Source organism: Acipenser ruthenus, chromosome 22, assembly GCF_902713425.1.
Source record: "Acipenser ruthenus chromosome 22, fAciRut3.2 maternal haplotype, whole genome shotgun sequence".
Classification (NCBI taxonomy): domain Eukaryota; kingdom Metazoa; phylum Chordata; class Actinopteri; order Acipenseriformes; family Acipenseridae; genus Acipenser; species Acipenser ruthenus.
Genome location: NC_081210.1, coordinates 14,376,403 through 14,392,618, shown reverse-complemented (window position 1 = coordinate 14,392,618; position 16,216 = coordinate 14,376,403). Strand labels below are relative to the sequence as shown.

Genomic DNA, 16,216 nt, shown 5'->3' with positions numbered 1-16,216 from the left:
ACATAAAAAGTAACGCAAATGTGATTACAAAACATGCACCTTGTTAGTAACTTTTATATTATAAAATATCTATATGGTGATAAATTCTCTCAGGAAACTTCTCTCGAGATCCTGAGAACTTAACTCGTGATCACAAGATAACAGAGACCTTTTTTTTTTCTCCCCTCTCTCTTAACAAGCCACCTTAATACAGAACATGTTGAATAAAGTTTAAATAAAGTATTTCTCTAACAGCTTCACCACCATACGATAAGCTATATCACGGATACGGTGCTGCTAAATAAATAAATACTGAAATAATAATAAAAACAGCAGGTCAGGATCTACCTTTGATATTGATTTCCTTTCCATTCACGTTATTTTTAACAATAACCACCCTCCCCCACAGACCCCAAACATACAACATTTGCACTAAACTTTAAATAAAATGTATAATTTAAAAGAGTTATTTTCATATTATTAATGTTATTTCCGGCAGCTATCTACATTTTAGTTGTACATAAAGCCTCAAATACAATTCTGTATGTCAGATATTTCTGGGAACTTCTGGGATCCCGACACCCCTCCATTTGGACGTTCATTGAGGGAATGAAAAAGGAACAGGTCCTCAATGAACTGAAAATGGAGCAGCTTGTTGCTGGCACTGTGCAATGAGGGGAGGGCGAGGTACCACACAATTGCCAGGAACACTGAGTTGATTGTCGCTGATTACCTCAATTGCCCTCTATGCGACTATTTGCGCGGCATTGCACATTGAGTTCCAGGGGTAAAAATGAGCTTTCTCTGAAGTAGCCTTCCTGAAGGGCAGGTGCAATTTCTCTGTTATATCTCACAATATGTGCCTCCCCTCTAAATGGGCTACCTCAATTAAAAAAAATATATAGTAGCCTATTTGGATGAGAGCTATTTTTTGCACACCTCTGTAACCTGTAATGGCGACTTCATTATTTTTTTAACTTGTTACAAAAATGTGTCTCCTCAAATGATCAAGATTATCTGTTGAGTAAACTGTTGTTAATTTACACTGTTCTATTGTTAGCCTATTTGCCTTACCTTAAAAATAGGTAGTAGACATTTATAAAACCTGTACTTAAAAAATAAAATAATAAAGAAATAACATGCATAACCAATCACCATGTTTATTTTTGTTTGTTTTGACTATTTGTTTATTTTGGTACTGTATGCCAAATAATAACAATAAAAAAGTGCTTTGAAAATGAATTGAATAATTCAGGAAGGTTAAAAAAAACCTTGGGCTTAAAAAAAAAACAAAAGAAAAGAAATCCTGCATAACTGACTATCAAAACTTCTAGGGTAGACTAAAGTTAGCAATTAAATAGAAATCTTCGGAGATATATTTTTATTTAACATTGATTTCATTATTCATTTGTTCAATGCCTAATCTTAATTTACCGTACCATATTTTTGTATTTTTTTTTTCCCAACCGAGCAGATATTAGTGTGACACTGGAACTATTCACTGTATGCCAATATAATAAAACAAAGTGCTTTGAAGTGTCCTTTACCGAAACTCTGCATGGAAAATACATCTTTACTGAAGAGCAACTTGTTAAGGTAATGTGTAAAAAATAAAAATAATAAATAATAATAACTTGAAACAAACCAGGCAGCTACTTTACAATAAATTAAGACCCTGAATGCATCTCGGGCAGGCATCAAGTATAGCTACAAAGTTGTGCGCAGTGATGCGCTGTAACGGGCCCCACGGTGGCGGTCTGGCGATGTAACGGGTCCCGCGGTGGCGGTCTGTCTCTGTCCTGGGTCTCGCGCTGGCGGTCTGGCGATGTAACGCGTCCCGCGGTGGTGGGGTTGCGCTGTACTGGGTCTCGCGGTGGCGGTCTGGCACTGTAACGGGCCCCGTGGTGGCGGTCTGGCGCTGTAACGGGTCCCGCGGTGGCGGTCTGGCGCTGTAACGGGTCTTGCGCTGGCGGTCTGGTGATGTAACGCGTCCCGCGGTGGTGGGGTTGCGCTGTACTGGGTCTCGCGGTGGCGGTCTGGCACTGTAACGGGCCCCGTGGTGGCGGTCTGGCGCTGTAACGGGTCCCGCGGTGGCGTTCTGGCGCTGTAACAGGTCTCGCGGTGGCGGTCTGTCGCTGTAACGGGTCTCGCGGTGGCGGTCTGGCGCTGTAACGGGTCCCGCGGTGGTGGTCTGGCGCTGTAACGGGCCCGCGCTGGTGGTCTGGCGCTGTAACGGGTCCCGCAGTGGTGGGGTTGCACTGTACTGGGTCCCGCGATGGTGGACGCGTGGTGGGTTAGCAGTAATGGATCTGCGGTAGTGTCCTGTAACCATTAGTAGTATATGCGACAGATTACAGGTACCAATAATACGCATATCATTTAGTTGGGAATGTTTTACATTAAAGATTAATTTATTATTAAAGTTAAATCCGTGCATTTTGAGTCAGGATACTGGCACTGCAGACTTTTCCCGTTCACAGAGATAACACTGTAAAATGAAGAGCTTACCTCTCCATTCAGTGTTGTATATTATTATAATTATTTATTATTAATAAAATATTTACATATACAGTAGATGCTGCTTATTAACAACCTCTCCGTTCCCAGCAAAAAGTTGTCATTGCTAATAGTGAAAAGCCTGTTTTCAAGTGTATTTATATGGAACGATATATACTGTAGTTGTACAAATATGGCTCTGAAATACATGTGTTTGAAATGTTAGTGTTAAAAAATGAACATGAGAAACAAACAAAACTGTTTACGTCACACGAGTGTAAAACAAAAAAATGGGAGTATGCTTAAATAGTACTACACAACGACAGACTACAAGTGACCTTAAAATGAGTAAAGCAAACAAACAATATGTGTTGTGATTTCCATTACACAAGAGTAGATGTTAAAACTTCATGCTGATTTGAACTCGGCGCTCGCCAAGATAAGGACCAACTAAGACGTAGCTTTACAGTAAACTAATGTGATCCATCTGTGTCTCTGTCCATTTACGTTTCCTTCCATATGATGATGTAGATCTTCTTCTGTCTGGTGTTGATGGCTGAAGTGTAATGCTGGCTCCAGTGATCAGCTTATTTGCTTCCCTTGCATATCAGCACACACAACGGCTGCGATGCTGGCTCCGGGGATCAACCACAGTGCAGTCTCCCTAGCGCATCAGCATGACAACCATCTGGATTGAGCGAAGTAGGGTACATCTCTGGGGTCTTCAAGTGGGCACCTTCCATCCTCTGTGTTTCGTCGACTAGCCCATGACACCTCAAGAGGGCTCGACGGTGATTCTGGCGTACCAGCATCACCCCCTTCCGTCCCCCACTCAACTAAGCCCAGCTTACTTTTCCGTACATCAGCGTTTCTTTCTTTCTATTGTGCTTGAAATGCCCAGTCAGAATCTTTCCGTCTCAACCACAGCCAGTTGCTGCTCCTCTCTGCTGCTTCAGATAAGTTCTTCACTGTGCGATGCAACTCTTGGCCACTGAATCCGACGTCTCTGAGAAACCGGGTTGCAGAGTGTGCCACAAATCCTCCACAACCCACCTCCACTGGGTAAACCCGGACTCTCCATCCTCGTTGTACTTAAAATCAATGCTAAAGAACACAATTTTAAAATAAGAAATTGTCCAACATTGTCTGCTTTTTACAATGTACCAACTCCCGCTGTAAATCCATCTCAATTTTGTGTGCAGCTTCGTAGCCAGTTTCAAAGCCACGATTATGCCTCAGTCCACCAGAAATACGCAGTTGTGAAGTCAGTGTGTTATAAAAGCTGCATGAAGTATGTGCATAAATCATGCAAATGTGCTCTGTAGCACGGCAACTAATAATAAAGTTATCAATAAGCGGTGTTCATTTGCTAATATCAGAATTGCATTAACATTAAAGTCTATGGGTCGGGATTGGTTCCTGGGAAAATGTTGTTAATAACCAAAAGTTGTCTATCAGGGTTGCTAATAACCAGCATCTACTGTACTGTATATATTATTATTATTATTATTATTACATTTCTTAGCAGACGCCCTTATCCAGGGCGACTTACAATTGTTACATACAATTACCCATTTATACAGCTGGGTTTTTACTGGAGCAATCTAGGTAAAGTACCTTGCTCAAGGGTACAGCAGCAGTGTCCTCCACTGGGGATAGAACCCACGACCCTCCGGTCAGGAGTCCAGAGCCCTAACCACTACTCCACACTGCTGCTATTTTCCAAATGTATTCAATTTTCAGTGGAAACTGTTTAAAATACTGCCTAAACTAAGGCTAATGAAATTATCCGGTATCTGCATTACAATATCTAGAAGCGTTTATTATAACAAGTTGTACATTTTAGTAAATGAAATTGCATCCGCATTGCACCTGTTATGTGAAGCTTATAGTAATACCGCTCTGAGTCTGTGTTGTTACTTGCAGAAATTGTTTATGTGGTATTTGTTGAGAAAAGGGACCATTAACCACTTTCTTAATGGGTAACCTGAATCTCTCTGAGTAATCTCCATTTAAATCCCCTTCAAATTCATCCCACATATTTGAATGCTTCAGAATAAAGCTGTCATGTTTGGATCCAGGCAACTTTATAACACAATTTGTGATTAACAAATCTGCATCGCAAACAATTTGTGTATTCAAAGAGTGGAAACCCTTTCTGTTTATGTATTCTGCTTCATGCATGGAAGGTGTTTTTATTTTTATATGCATCCCATCTATGCAGCCAACAACATCAGGAAAACCAGCGATCTGAAAAAACTTCTGACGAGTTTCATCCAATCTTTTGGTATCAGTGGGGAAGTATACATACTTCTGAAACAGCTTACACAGAGAGAGTGCAACGAAACGGACTGTTCTGCAAACTGTTGATTTATGCACCTATATCGAGTCGTCTACCAAATTTTGAAAAGTTTCAGTAGCGAAATACCTTAAAGCGAGGCAAACCTGGAGAGATGGAGCAAGTGCTCCATTTCTGGAAGATGAATGTTTTATGTTACTTTTGAGTTCATCAGTGATCTTCAAATTATGCTCACGTCTAAATCTAAAATGGTAATAAAGGTCAATATCATCGTAATTGTCGAGAGGATGAATGCAGTCTCACAAAACACGCTGATGCTGAAAACTTTGAATACAATCGTCATCAAACAGAAGTTCACATAGTAACAGTTGCCGTGCCACTTGATTCTACGAACAGCTTACACCTACCCGAAGGTATGCGTCAAATTTAAGTAACAACTAAGCCTTACTTTTTAACTATCTTACCTGGTGAAAAACCCCTGTAGATTTAGTAGACTTACACTATAACTAAGCTAAGTAAAAATTTACGAATAGCTGGTGCAACCCAGCCCAAATCTTCAGTGATCCCCATAGATCACGTGTGATTCACTTACACCAGATCTTCAGTTTGAAGAGATCTGAAAGATGGAAGCAGTTGTTCAAGCTGTTAGCGGCTCATATACACGTAGTTTTAATAATCAGATCCAATTTATTAGCTAAATTGAAATCTTCTGTCAAGAACAAAAGCAGTATCTGCTCCAAATGGAGACTGAGCGTTAAACGCAGCCCCTCTGAGCTCACCTGGGCACCCCGCAGTGGGGGAAAAGGCTTTGCTGCCCCGCACAGCTGCCTGGTTTCGCCCACAGCTGGGACTGCGAGCGCCGAGAATCAGGGCCTTCCCCGGTGGAGTGAAGGACTGCTCCTCAGGGACAGACTTCTGGGGAGAAGTGAAGCTCAACTCCGGGACCTGCAGGGAGAAGAGAGGTGAGGTGAGCTCAGTGGAGTGGAGGTACGAGCTAGAAGAGGAGAGGAGGGGAGGAGGTGGAAACTTACCGGCTTGGGGTTCACCTCGCTAGAGACCAGCCTCAGCAGACACTTTAGCATTCTCTGTGTGTGATGATCTGTGTTGGTTCCCTTGTGGGCTGGAATCCAGTCATATTCCAGTTGCAGCTTCCCCGGCTTTCCCAGCATGAGATAGAGTTGGGCCAACGTAACGTTCTCTGAGCCACGACTGCTCCAGCCTTCTTGCCGGATCTGCTGAAGTAACCCCCTGTCCTCCTTCCCTGCACAACCCTCTGCAGCCCCATCTTCTCTAGTGCAAGCATCTGTCATGGGCGACTCACAGGACACCCCCTCACTACTGGGGGGGGCAGACTGCTCCACCCCACATTCTGCCACTGTGATCCTGGCAGAGTCTGGGGGTCTGGCCCCCTCCCTCCCTGCTGACAAGTGCTCTTGGGAACAGAGGCAGCTCTCCGGCACGACCAGGTCTTGGCAGGATCTCATGTACCGGGGGAAAGGGTCCAACAGAGACAGCTCCTCCGCGTCCATCCCTCCACACACACAGCTCCGCTGCTCCCCCTGCTGGTCTGTTGAAAGTGCATCCTCCTTGCTCACACTGGGAGGGGAGACCGGCTCCCCAGTCCTGTCACTCGGACAACTGTGCCGTACCCTACTGCCCCCTTCCTCAGCTCCCCCCAGCTCCAGCTCCCCCTGGCGGGTGTCTGTCCTTGCTCGACTCGGCCCCTTGGGTGCCCCCTGGATCCCCAGGATCTGCGCAGGGGGGAGCTCCTTTGCACTTGGCCGGCACTTGCCGCTTTCCTGCCAGTGCACGGTGCAGAAGGCTTTGGAGTGGACGACACGGGCCACGTCCGGGAGGGCTGTCAGGGTGCAGTTTTCGGTGGGGTAGAGGTACAGATCTTCCTTCTCAATGGCAGGGAGCCGTGGAGCACCGTCTTGCGCCTGGCGCTCCTCCAGGGTCTTCTGCTGCAAAGCCAGGGGGGTCAAGGAAGAAGAACTCCAAAGATAGTTTTAGACATTTCAAAACATTTTCTAATTGGGGTCACACTGAAAAAAAAAGATGCACGTTTTCTCCATCACGCACTGCGAGTGTAAGAACCTCACTTTCCCCATTACAAAGCTGGTTGGTTCCTGACAGGAAAGGCAGACCTGAAGGGGTGGGGACTATTGCATGGCTGAAAGCATGGCTTGAAAACAGAGTATTGTTAAACCAAGTGTAGTACCAGATATCATGTTTTAAACACTATAATGTGTTTCTTTCTAAACTACACATTTGAGACCTATGTAGTTAATGGACGTGCACAACAGGTAAGAACCATGGAATTATTTTGTTAATTGTAATCACTTTATCATAGTACTAGATATCATGTTAAACCAAGAGTATTATCTGATGGTTTAAAATGACAATAAAATGTAAATGTTTGCTTTCAAAAGCACAAATTTGAGATTGTTAGTGAATGGCGTGGAAAAATCATGAAATTATTTTAACTGCAATCATGAACAGTTTGCGAACTCCCACGGCCCTGTATTTACGATGTCACGTCTGTGTTTAATCCAGCTGAAAGGATACAATGTGGTTGTCCTGGACTGCCCACTTCTGCTTGAGAAACTCAATGAGACTGGACACCTTTCTGTGGAGCTCGACCACCATCCTGCGGACAGAAGGACAGGCAGCTGTAAAAACAGTGATCCAGGGAAGCACAGCTCTCCTGGCTTTTTATTCCGTGACAAAGGCACTTTATTGTCAGTTTACAGATTTTTACCAAAAAATTCCTAGGTTTTACAAAAGCTATAGATCTATATTTATTGATCTGCACCCAAAAATCTGTCCCACTCGTGAAAATATCGATTTACACCAAGAAAACCAACGACTTTACATTCAGTAGATACATTTACATAAATAAAAACAAAACAGGTTTTGGTGTAATAGAGGTCTGTCTGTCTAACACACTGAAGTGCTCAAACTTCACAAGCTTTACATTCACAAAGAACAAAGTGGCCCCCAGTATTTTTATTTTATTTATAAATGCTGACAAATTTCCATGCAATTTTATAGAAATAAAAATAAAAAGGGCCTTTTGGACTTGCATTTTCAATTGCTTTGGGGCTGCTGCAAGATGAACTATTTTGGAAACCGAAAGCTACAACTGCAGGTGGCACTGCTTTCCCATTGATTTCTATGGAGCTCAGGTATTATGTTATTACTCAATAACAGAATGACGATACTTAATAATGACATCTGTTCTAAGGCCATGTTTTTTCGTTACTAGATCTTTTCGTGTAAACTGTGTGAACTGGTCTGGGATCCTGCTGTGCTGTGCTGTGCTGTGCTGCTGTTGTGTTCGAACTGTGTGAACTGGTCTGGGGATCGTTAGGTTATTACCATAACCCTGGTTCACCAAAATAGGAATATTAACCATTACAAAATGGGTGTTCCTCAAGACACCCGAACCTGAAAAACTTACACCACAGACACTCGTCAGAGGAGGGTGACATAGTGCTGCTCCGCCGTACATCAATAAGACACAAAGGACAAGCCGAAGCCGCCTTGTGCCTGTAATCACTATACCAGCATAAATACATTTATGGACTAGTATGAACTCACCTCTAATAGTCTTTGAGCATACCCAACTGTCACAAGAACATGGTATATAACACTGAGCTACAAAGCTAACCAAACACTACTTTGTGCTACAAACAGTATTCCAGGAAACTGAAAAACATTAGAATGGACTCGCCTCTAATGTTGTGTCGTGAGGGAGGACTGAGAAGCTGCCCTCACTACTCTAGTGCCAAATCCAGGATTCTGCTGGTCCACGACATTCAGTAGAACCTGGCAAACCTGGCTTATGTCTTCGATTGCTGCACTTTGAAACATCGCCTGACCCCTGGTGGAATGGCCAGTGAGCTTCTCGGGTGGGGACAGATTGGCCAGTTCATACGCAGTCTTAGCTGTGCCGGTCAACCAATTAGACAGACACTGCTTAGACAGACTGGGACTTAACCCCGTAACAGACAAACAATTGTTGTGACTGCCTCCATCTTTTAGTTCTGTCCACATAATACGCTAATGCCCGCACTGAGCAAAGTGCTTGGAGTTGGCGCACTCTGTCAGATTGGAACAGAGGGGGATGGAAAGCCTCCAATTCCACCGACTGGTTAATGTGGAAGGCCGAGATTGTTTTCGGCAGAAAAGCAGGGTTAGTACAAAGTGTGACCTTCGTTCTGGCCTCTGAAAAAATTAGGACAGGCTTTCGATACTGAGAATGGTTGCATTTCACTCACCTGCTTAGTAGAGGTGACTGCAAGCAAGAAAGCTGTCTTGCAAGACAAAAATTTCAGCCCAGCTGAATGCATGGGCTCAGATGGAGGTTTTGTCAGTACATTAAGTACTACATTTAACCTCCAACGAGGAACTAAGTCCTTTGTTGGTGGCCTAAGCTGCCCCGCCAGGAAATGAGCTCCTGGGGAGACTGAATCTATTTTTAAATGGCACACCGAGACGGCTGCCAAATAGACCTTTAGTGTAAAGGGGGATTTCCCCTCATCAAAAAGGTCCTGTAAAAATTGCAGTATAACTGCCATGAGGCATGTCGTGGGCTCAAAACCACAAGCCACGTCTGAAACACACCCCACTTGTAACCATACTGGAAATAGAGTAGAGGCTGCCCTGGCGTTTTGTAGGGTGTCAGTCACCCCGCTTGATAACCCCAGATGGCTCAAATACAGCCGTTCAGGGGCCAGACAGAGTTGCAAGCTTGATGGGTTGGGGTGCCACAAGGTACCCTGCGCCTGACTGAGTACGCCGTGGCGCATCAGCAGCTCCTCACAGCTGCCTGCTCAGGAGCTGTATCACAATGGAGAACCAAACTCTCCTGGGCCAGTATGGGGCTTTTAAAAGCACCCCGACCCGGTCCTGTCTGACCTTCTCCAAACACAGTGGCGCAAGTGGTGGAAACGCTTAGAATAGATGTGCTGGACACAGGTGTTCCAGTGCGTCTATCCGTAGAAGTCCCCTTCCATGGAGAATCACAGGGGACAATGTTTTGACTCCTTAGAGGTAAAGAGGTCTACCTCCGTTCTCCTGAATCTTTCCCAAACGAGGCTCACAACCTCGGGATGAAGTCTCCACTCTGTGCCACTGGGGACCCCCCTCGAGAGGAGGTCCGCAGCCCAATTGGTCACTCCCAGCAGGTGGACTGCACGGAGTGATAGAAGGTTCACTTGTGCCCACAGCAGACGCTTGTGGGCCACACAGTGGAGACTGAGCGACCGCAAACCACGTGTTGTCCATATGGACGAGCACGTGTCTCCCCCGAGCCTGCTCCAAACATTCCTGCAAGGACAGGTACACTGCCTGCAGTTCCAAAATATTGATGTGGCGACCTTCCCATGGGGCTGCCACACACTGCAAGCCTCAGCCCTCCCACACTCTGCCCCAGCCTGAGTTGGATGCATCTGTGGTGATGACCTCTCTCCTGGTGACGCTGCCTAGCGCTACGCCTAGGTGTAGACGGGCCGGCTGCCTCCACCAAGAGAGTGCCTGTGACACTGTCAACAGGAGGTTGTGGTTCAAAAGCCGTGCAGTTGAACCAAACCTGCAGGGGGCACATATGCAAAAGACCCAGAGGGAAGGTGTTTGATGCCGCTGCCATCAAGCCCAGAAGCCTCTGGAAAACCACTACTGGTAGTGCCCTGCCGAGCTGAAACAGCTCTAAGCAGGCGGTTACTCTCAGCACTCTGGTATCCGACAGAGTTGCCAACATGCGTCCTGAATCCACCTGGGTGGGTGTTAGCTGGCTCTTTGCATGGTTTACCTCCAGGCCCAACCAATGTAGATGGTTGGTGACGAGCTCTGAGTGTTCATGTGCCCTTGCTGGAGTCTCGGCGCAGATGAGACAGTCGTCTGGATAATTGAGCACTCCGAGTATCATTGGGGCTAGTATAGACCGAACGGTAGTTCACAGAACTGGTACACTGTTTCCTGAAAGGCAAACCTCAGGTATTTCCTGTGCGCTGGTTTTACTGGGATGTGGAAATAGGCGTCCTTCAGGTCCACCGTGGTGAACCAGTCGCCTAGCCTGATGGACTGCAACAGCCGTTGGGAAGTCAGCATCTTGAACCGTCTCCGACTCAGATACAGGTTCACCTGCCGGAGATCGAGGATCAGTCTGAGGCCGCCATCCCGTTTTGGCACCAGAAAATACATGGAGTAGAACCCCCCATTCTTGCTGGGGGGGTCTACTGTGCAAATAGCCCGCTTTTGCAGCAGAGCTGCTACCTCATGATCCACCTGAACGGCGGCTTGGAAATCAAGCGCAGCTCATCCAGTTGCTGAGACAAGGGCCTATGTTTCTCAGAGAGAGACCCAGTAAGTTGCGCCTGGTAAGCTACAAGTATGCTTCCTTTAAAATGACTTCCGTCACTCTGCACTGCTTATTCGAGCACGCTGTGTCCTGGGCTAGCAAAGACAGGTTGGTAGGCTGAACAAGCGCAGCAATGGGGGCCTCTACTGGCAGAAAGTTGGTAAGACCCAGCTTGTCCGCTTCAAACACTCAGTGAGTCTACAGAATGGGAAACCGCCGCGGCCGTAGCTGGGTGAGCCCAGGTGGACTGTAGCTCGAACAGAAAATCCGGATGAACCGGAGGGGCAGCAGGAGTGATAGAGGGCTGTTCGTCATAAATGGAGGGCCTCTCGTCCCTTGTTTCAGCCCAAGGGACCTGTAAAGCCGCAGTAATCGAAATGTCCGATTCAGCATCATCCAAAGGGAGCACCATGTCCTGATCGTCAGCGGTGACAATAGACAGCATATTGCTCTCTAACCCACTAGCCACTGCCTGCAAAGGTGCAGGGGGAGTGGGTGCTGGAGGGTCCGTTATTAGAACATATGAACATAAGAAAGTTTACAAACGAGAGGAGGCCATTCAGCCCATCTTGCTTGTTTGGTTGTTAGTAGCTTATTGATTCCAGAATCTCATCAAGCAGCTTCTTGAAGGATCCCAGGGTGTCAGCTTCAACAACATTACTGGGGAGCTGGTTCCATACCCACACAATTCTCTGTGTAAAAAAGTACCTCCTATTTTCTGTTCTGAATGCCCCTTTATCTAATCTCCATTTGTGACCCCTGGTACTTGTTTCTTTTTTCAGGTCAAAAAAGTCCCCTGGGTCGACATTGTCTATACCTTTTAGGATTTTGAATGTTTGAATCAGATCGCCGTGTAGTCTTCTTTGTTCAAGACTGAATAGATTCAATTATTTTAGCCTGTCTGCATACAACATGCCTTTTAAACCCAGGATAATTCTGGTTGTTCTTCTTTGCACTCTTTCTAGAGCAGCAATATCCTTTTTGTAACGAGGTGACCAGAACTATTACCAGTGGGACTGAGTGCTCTTGTAGCAGCTCAGTTAGAATCACCTGCTGGCATGACACAACCTTCCAGATTTTGTCTATCTGTCCCGTTTGCCGAACGTGAGCGGCGGCATTTCTTCCTTCTCTGTTTTGGAGGAGGGGAAGGTGAAGAGGATTTGGAAGAGGAAGACGGAGAAGACAAGGAACTAGATTTCTCGGCTCTACTCTTTCTAGCGCTGCTCCTGCCCCCTCTTGACACAGAGCCCCGGGAGGAGGGTCCAGCCTCACTCATTGGTGACGCTGCGCAGGCGTGGAGGAACGCTCCTTTGAGTGATGTGCTACCTGATTCTCCAGCGCACACTTGGGTGAAAGGTGCTCGCCCCCAACACTCAGTATCGACATTCCATGCCGAACGGTACCTCGGTACCGACGCTAGGTACCGACACTGGGTACTTGGTGTCGACATTCGGAGCCGACACGGGGCCTTGGTACCTATGCTCGGTACCGAAGCAAGAACGGGAACAGGTGCGATAATTGCAGTTACTGCTGATGCCACGTTAGCAGGGATGCCCACCTGCAAATCAGCCACTGGCTAAGCTACTATACAGCACAAACACGAGACTAGCAGTAGCCTGCACTAGAACAGTAACCTCAGTCCCTTAGGATCAGGGGCTACAGGTCATACTGTTTGTGGCGAGTAGCAGGGATGCCCACCTGCACAAAACCACTGGCTAATTACTAGTCAGCAGAACGTGAGACAAGAAATAGCCTGCTTGCGAACATGTCTTTGTAATAGTGCTGCTGGATAGCTGCACTAAAACAGCAACAAGCTGATAGAGTAGGCACGCCCACAGTAGCTGCTCAGGTTTCAATACTTACCTTCCTGTAAGAAAACGAAACACAGTAATAATACATCCCATAGCTGACACAAAGCGAAATACACGGTAAGCAGTTCTGTAAAATGAATAATAAACAATTATTAACAATAATTCAGCTATAAAATTCAGCTAAACAAGTCGGTGACTTGATCCCCGATAAGATCCCCGGAAGGACAGCAATAGAGCCGCAGGCTTCCCACGGCACACAAGGCAGCGGTGGGACTAAACCAGCGCTAGCTGAAAATACAGGAAAACAGAAACACGGCTAGAAATAATACTAAATTATTTTAGCGATTCTGTAAATAATTCCACACTTTAGCAAATGAAAAAGAGAACGGAAATATACAGGGGTATATATTTATCAACTCTCTGATGTTAATCAGGTTAGGCTGAAAAGGAAAATGGCGATACTGTCAGGGTGAGTAGTGGTTTTATGCTCACGGAGGTGGAGCAGGAGCTTGTCCTTTGTGTCTTATTGATGTACGGCAGAGCAGCACTACGTCACCCTCCTCTGACGAGTGTCTTGGGTGTAAGTTTTTCAGGTTCGGGTGTCTTAAAGGGGAACACCCATTTTGTAATGGTTAATAATCCCTAATTGAAAGGGAACCCGCTGTGCCGCGGTGTCTTACCGGAGGCGTGGGTTGTGTGCCAGGCTCTGCACTCGCGCCCAGGAGCGGTTACTGCGCGGCTGCAGCTCTACAGGCACCCTCAGGGGCAGCCTCACAGGCTTCTGGTCCTCCTCGTCACTGACCCCTGAACGATCGGAGAGAGGGAGATAACACTCACACATCAGGGCTGTCTCAGCAATGGGCCTGGCTCTCAGCAGCAATGGGGCCTGGCGCTCAGCAGCAATGGGGGATGGCTCTCAGCAGCAATGGGGGAGGGCACTCAGCAGCAATGGGGGAGGGCTCTCAGCAGCAGTGAGGGAGGGCTCTCAGCAGCAATGGGGGATGGCGCTCAGCAGCAATGGGGGATGGCGCTCAGCAGCAATGGGGGATGGCGCTCAGCAGCAATGGGGGACGGCGCTCAGCAGCAATGGGGGACGGCTCTCAGCAGCAATGGGGGACGGCTCTCAGCAGCAATGGGGGCTGGCTCAGAAGTTCCTGTCTCTCTAGTAGAGGTCGCGTTGACCTCAGAAACTGATAAGTAACTAATCGCATCCTACAATTTCAAAAGGTGCAGTTACATAGTAATGTTTTTTTGGGGTTTAGTGTATACTGGTAGAAAACTAGCAATGCCAATATTTGAATTGTATTTGAATTAAACAGAAAGTAATTGTTGTGTGTGCTATTTCAGAAGGACGGAAGTGCATTTATGGTTGCAATCCATTACATATAAATGTCATTTTAGGACATTACATTACAAAATACAAGCACTTTTCAAATAGTGTCACAAAACAGTATATTAGCAAATGGAGCACCAGACGTTAGATATGATTTATTAATATATTTTTTAAAAACAGTGACTAGTCTGTAATCTGCCAAGTGTTTAACCTGTAGTACTTTGTATTTAATCACATCCTGATGTAACTATCACTATTTAATCATATCCTGATGCAACTATCACTATTATCTGCTGTATTATTGAATTGTGGTTTGTCACACTTGTACTTTGCTTGAACAAAAGTTATTGTATTTCTTGCTCTTATTGTATTACTTGTTGTAACACTTGAAATGTATTTGCTTACGATTGTAAGTCGCCCTGGATAAGGGCGTCTGCTAAGAAATAAATAATAATAATAATAATAATAATAATAATAATAATAATAATAGTCTGCTCCTTGAGGTAAATTCTACATAATCTCATAGCCCTGACTTGTTACTATGACAACACACCTTCCAACACCCACTGTGTAACTTTATATACAAACGGCAGAGATGACAGCATTTAGAAGTTTAGGGTTTAATTGGCTACAGTGTTTCTTTTCAGCAGTAGCTATTAAAAAAGGTCATTTATTATTCAGAGTGTAATACATATCTAGTCTTTCATACATTAACACTGTCATTTATTTTAATATATGTTGTTTCTTGTTATGGGTTTTATAAATGGTTATCTTTTTTATTGTGACACACTACTTCTATTGCTGAGCAAACTATTTACACAACGGTGATAATCACAAAATACCAAATATTTTAAGACAGAAGTAAAATCTGATCTAAATTATTACTTCAATGAGGATATTTAAATAGAAGAATTTAAAAGATACAGGTCTGAATGCATTTCTCTACATCAAGCTCACCTGACAAAATCAAGCTCACCTGACAAAGAATCTAGCTCACCTGACAGACAGAATCAAGCTCACCTGACACCTGACAGCATCAAGCTCACCTGACACCTGACAGCATCAAGCTCACCTGACAGACAGAATCAAGTTCACCTGACAGACAGAATCAAGTTCACCTGACAGACAGAATCAAGTTCACCTGACAGACAGAATCAAGCTAACCTGACCGACGGAATCAAGCTCACCTGACACCTGACAGAATCAAGCTAACCTGACAGACAGAATCATGCTCACCTGAGAGACGGAATCAAGCTCACCTGAGAGACGGAATCAAGCTCACCTGAGAGACGGAATCAAGCTCACCTGAGAGACGGAATCAAGCTCACCTGAGAGACGGAATCATGCTCACCTGACAAGACAGAATCATGCTCACCTGACACCTGACAGAATCAAGCTAACCTGACAGACAGAATCATGCTCACCTGAGAGACGGAATCAAGCTCACCTGAGAGACGGAATCAAGCTCACCTGAGAGACGGAATCATGCTCACCTGACAAGACAGAATCAAGCTCACCCTAGAGACGGAACGAAGCTCACCTGACAGACAGAATCAAGCTCACCTGACAGACAGAATCAAGCTCACCTGACAGACAGAATCAAACTCACCTGACAGACAGAATCAAGCTCATCTGACAGCATCAAGCTCACCTGACAGACAGAATCAAGCTCACCTGACAGACAGAATCAAGCTCACCTGACAGACAGAATCAAGCTCACCTGACAGACAGAATCAAGCTCACCTGACAGAAGGGACGAGCTCCACACTGCCTTGGAAACGGTACTAGTTTACCGAGTTCGGGGAGCTACAGTGTTATTACTGATATCGCATTTTATAGAAGATATAAACATTCATGACATTTCCTCTATTTAAAAAGGAAAGATTTCCAGATTGTACCCTTTCATTAGCACCAGCACAGCCCCCTCTCTCCCA

General features: G+C 45.5%; 1 protein-coding gene across 4 annotated transcripts in view; it reads right to left on the bottom strand.

Moving 5' to 3' along the window:
* The window catches only part of LOC117431610 (protein cramped-like), an 81,934-nt gene that overhangs the window by 31,986 nt on the left and 33,732 nt on the right, over positions 1-16,216 (bottom strand). For 3 of the 4 annotated variants that reach the window (XM_034926925.2, XM_058996005.1, XM_058996006.1), the window contains 4 exons: positions 13,630-13,753; positions 7,343-7,424; positions 5,806-6,738; positions 5,554-5,719 (listed from right to left, as the gene is read on the bottom strand). In XM_034926925.2, coding sequence (XP_034782816.2) covers positions 5,554-5,719; positions 5,806-6,738; positions 7,343-7,424; positions 13,630-13,753 — 1,305 coding nt within the window. The remainder of the gene's footprint in view (positions 1-5,553; positions 5,720-5,805; positions 6,739-7,342; positions 7,425-13,629; positions 13,754-16,216) is intronic. The other variant, XM_058996004.1, reaches the window with a different exon arrangement.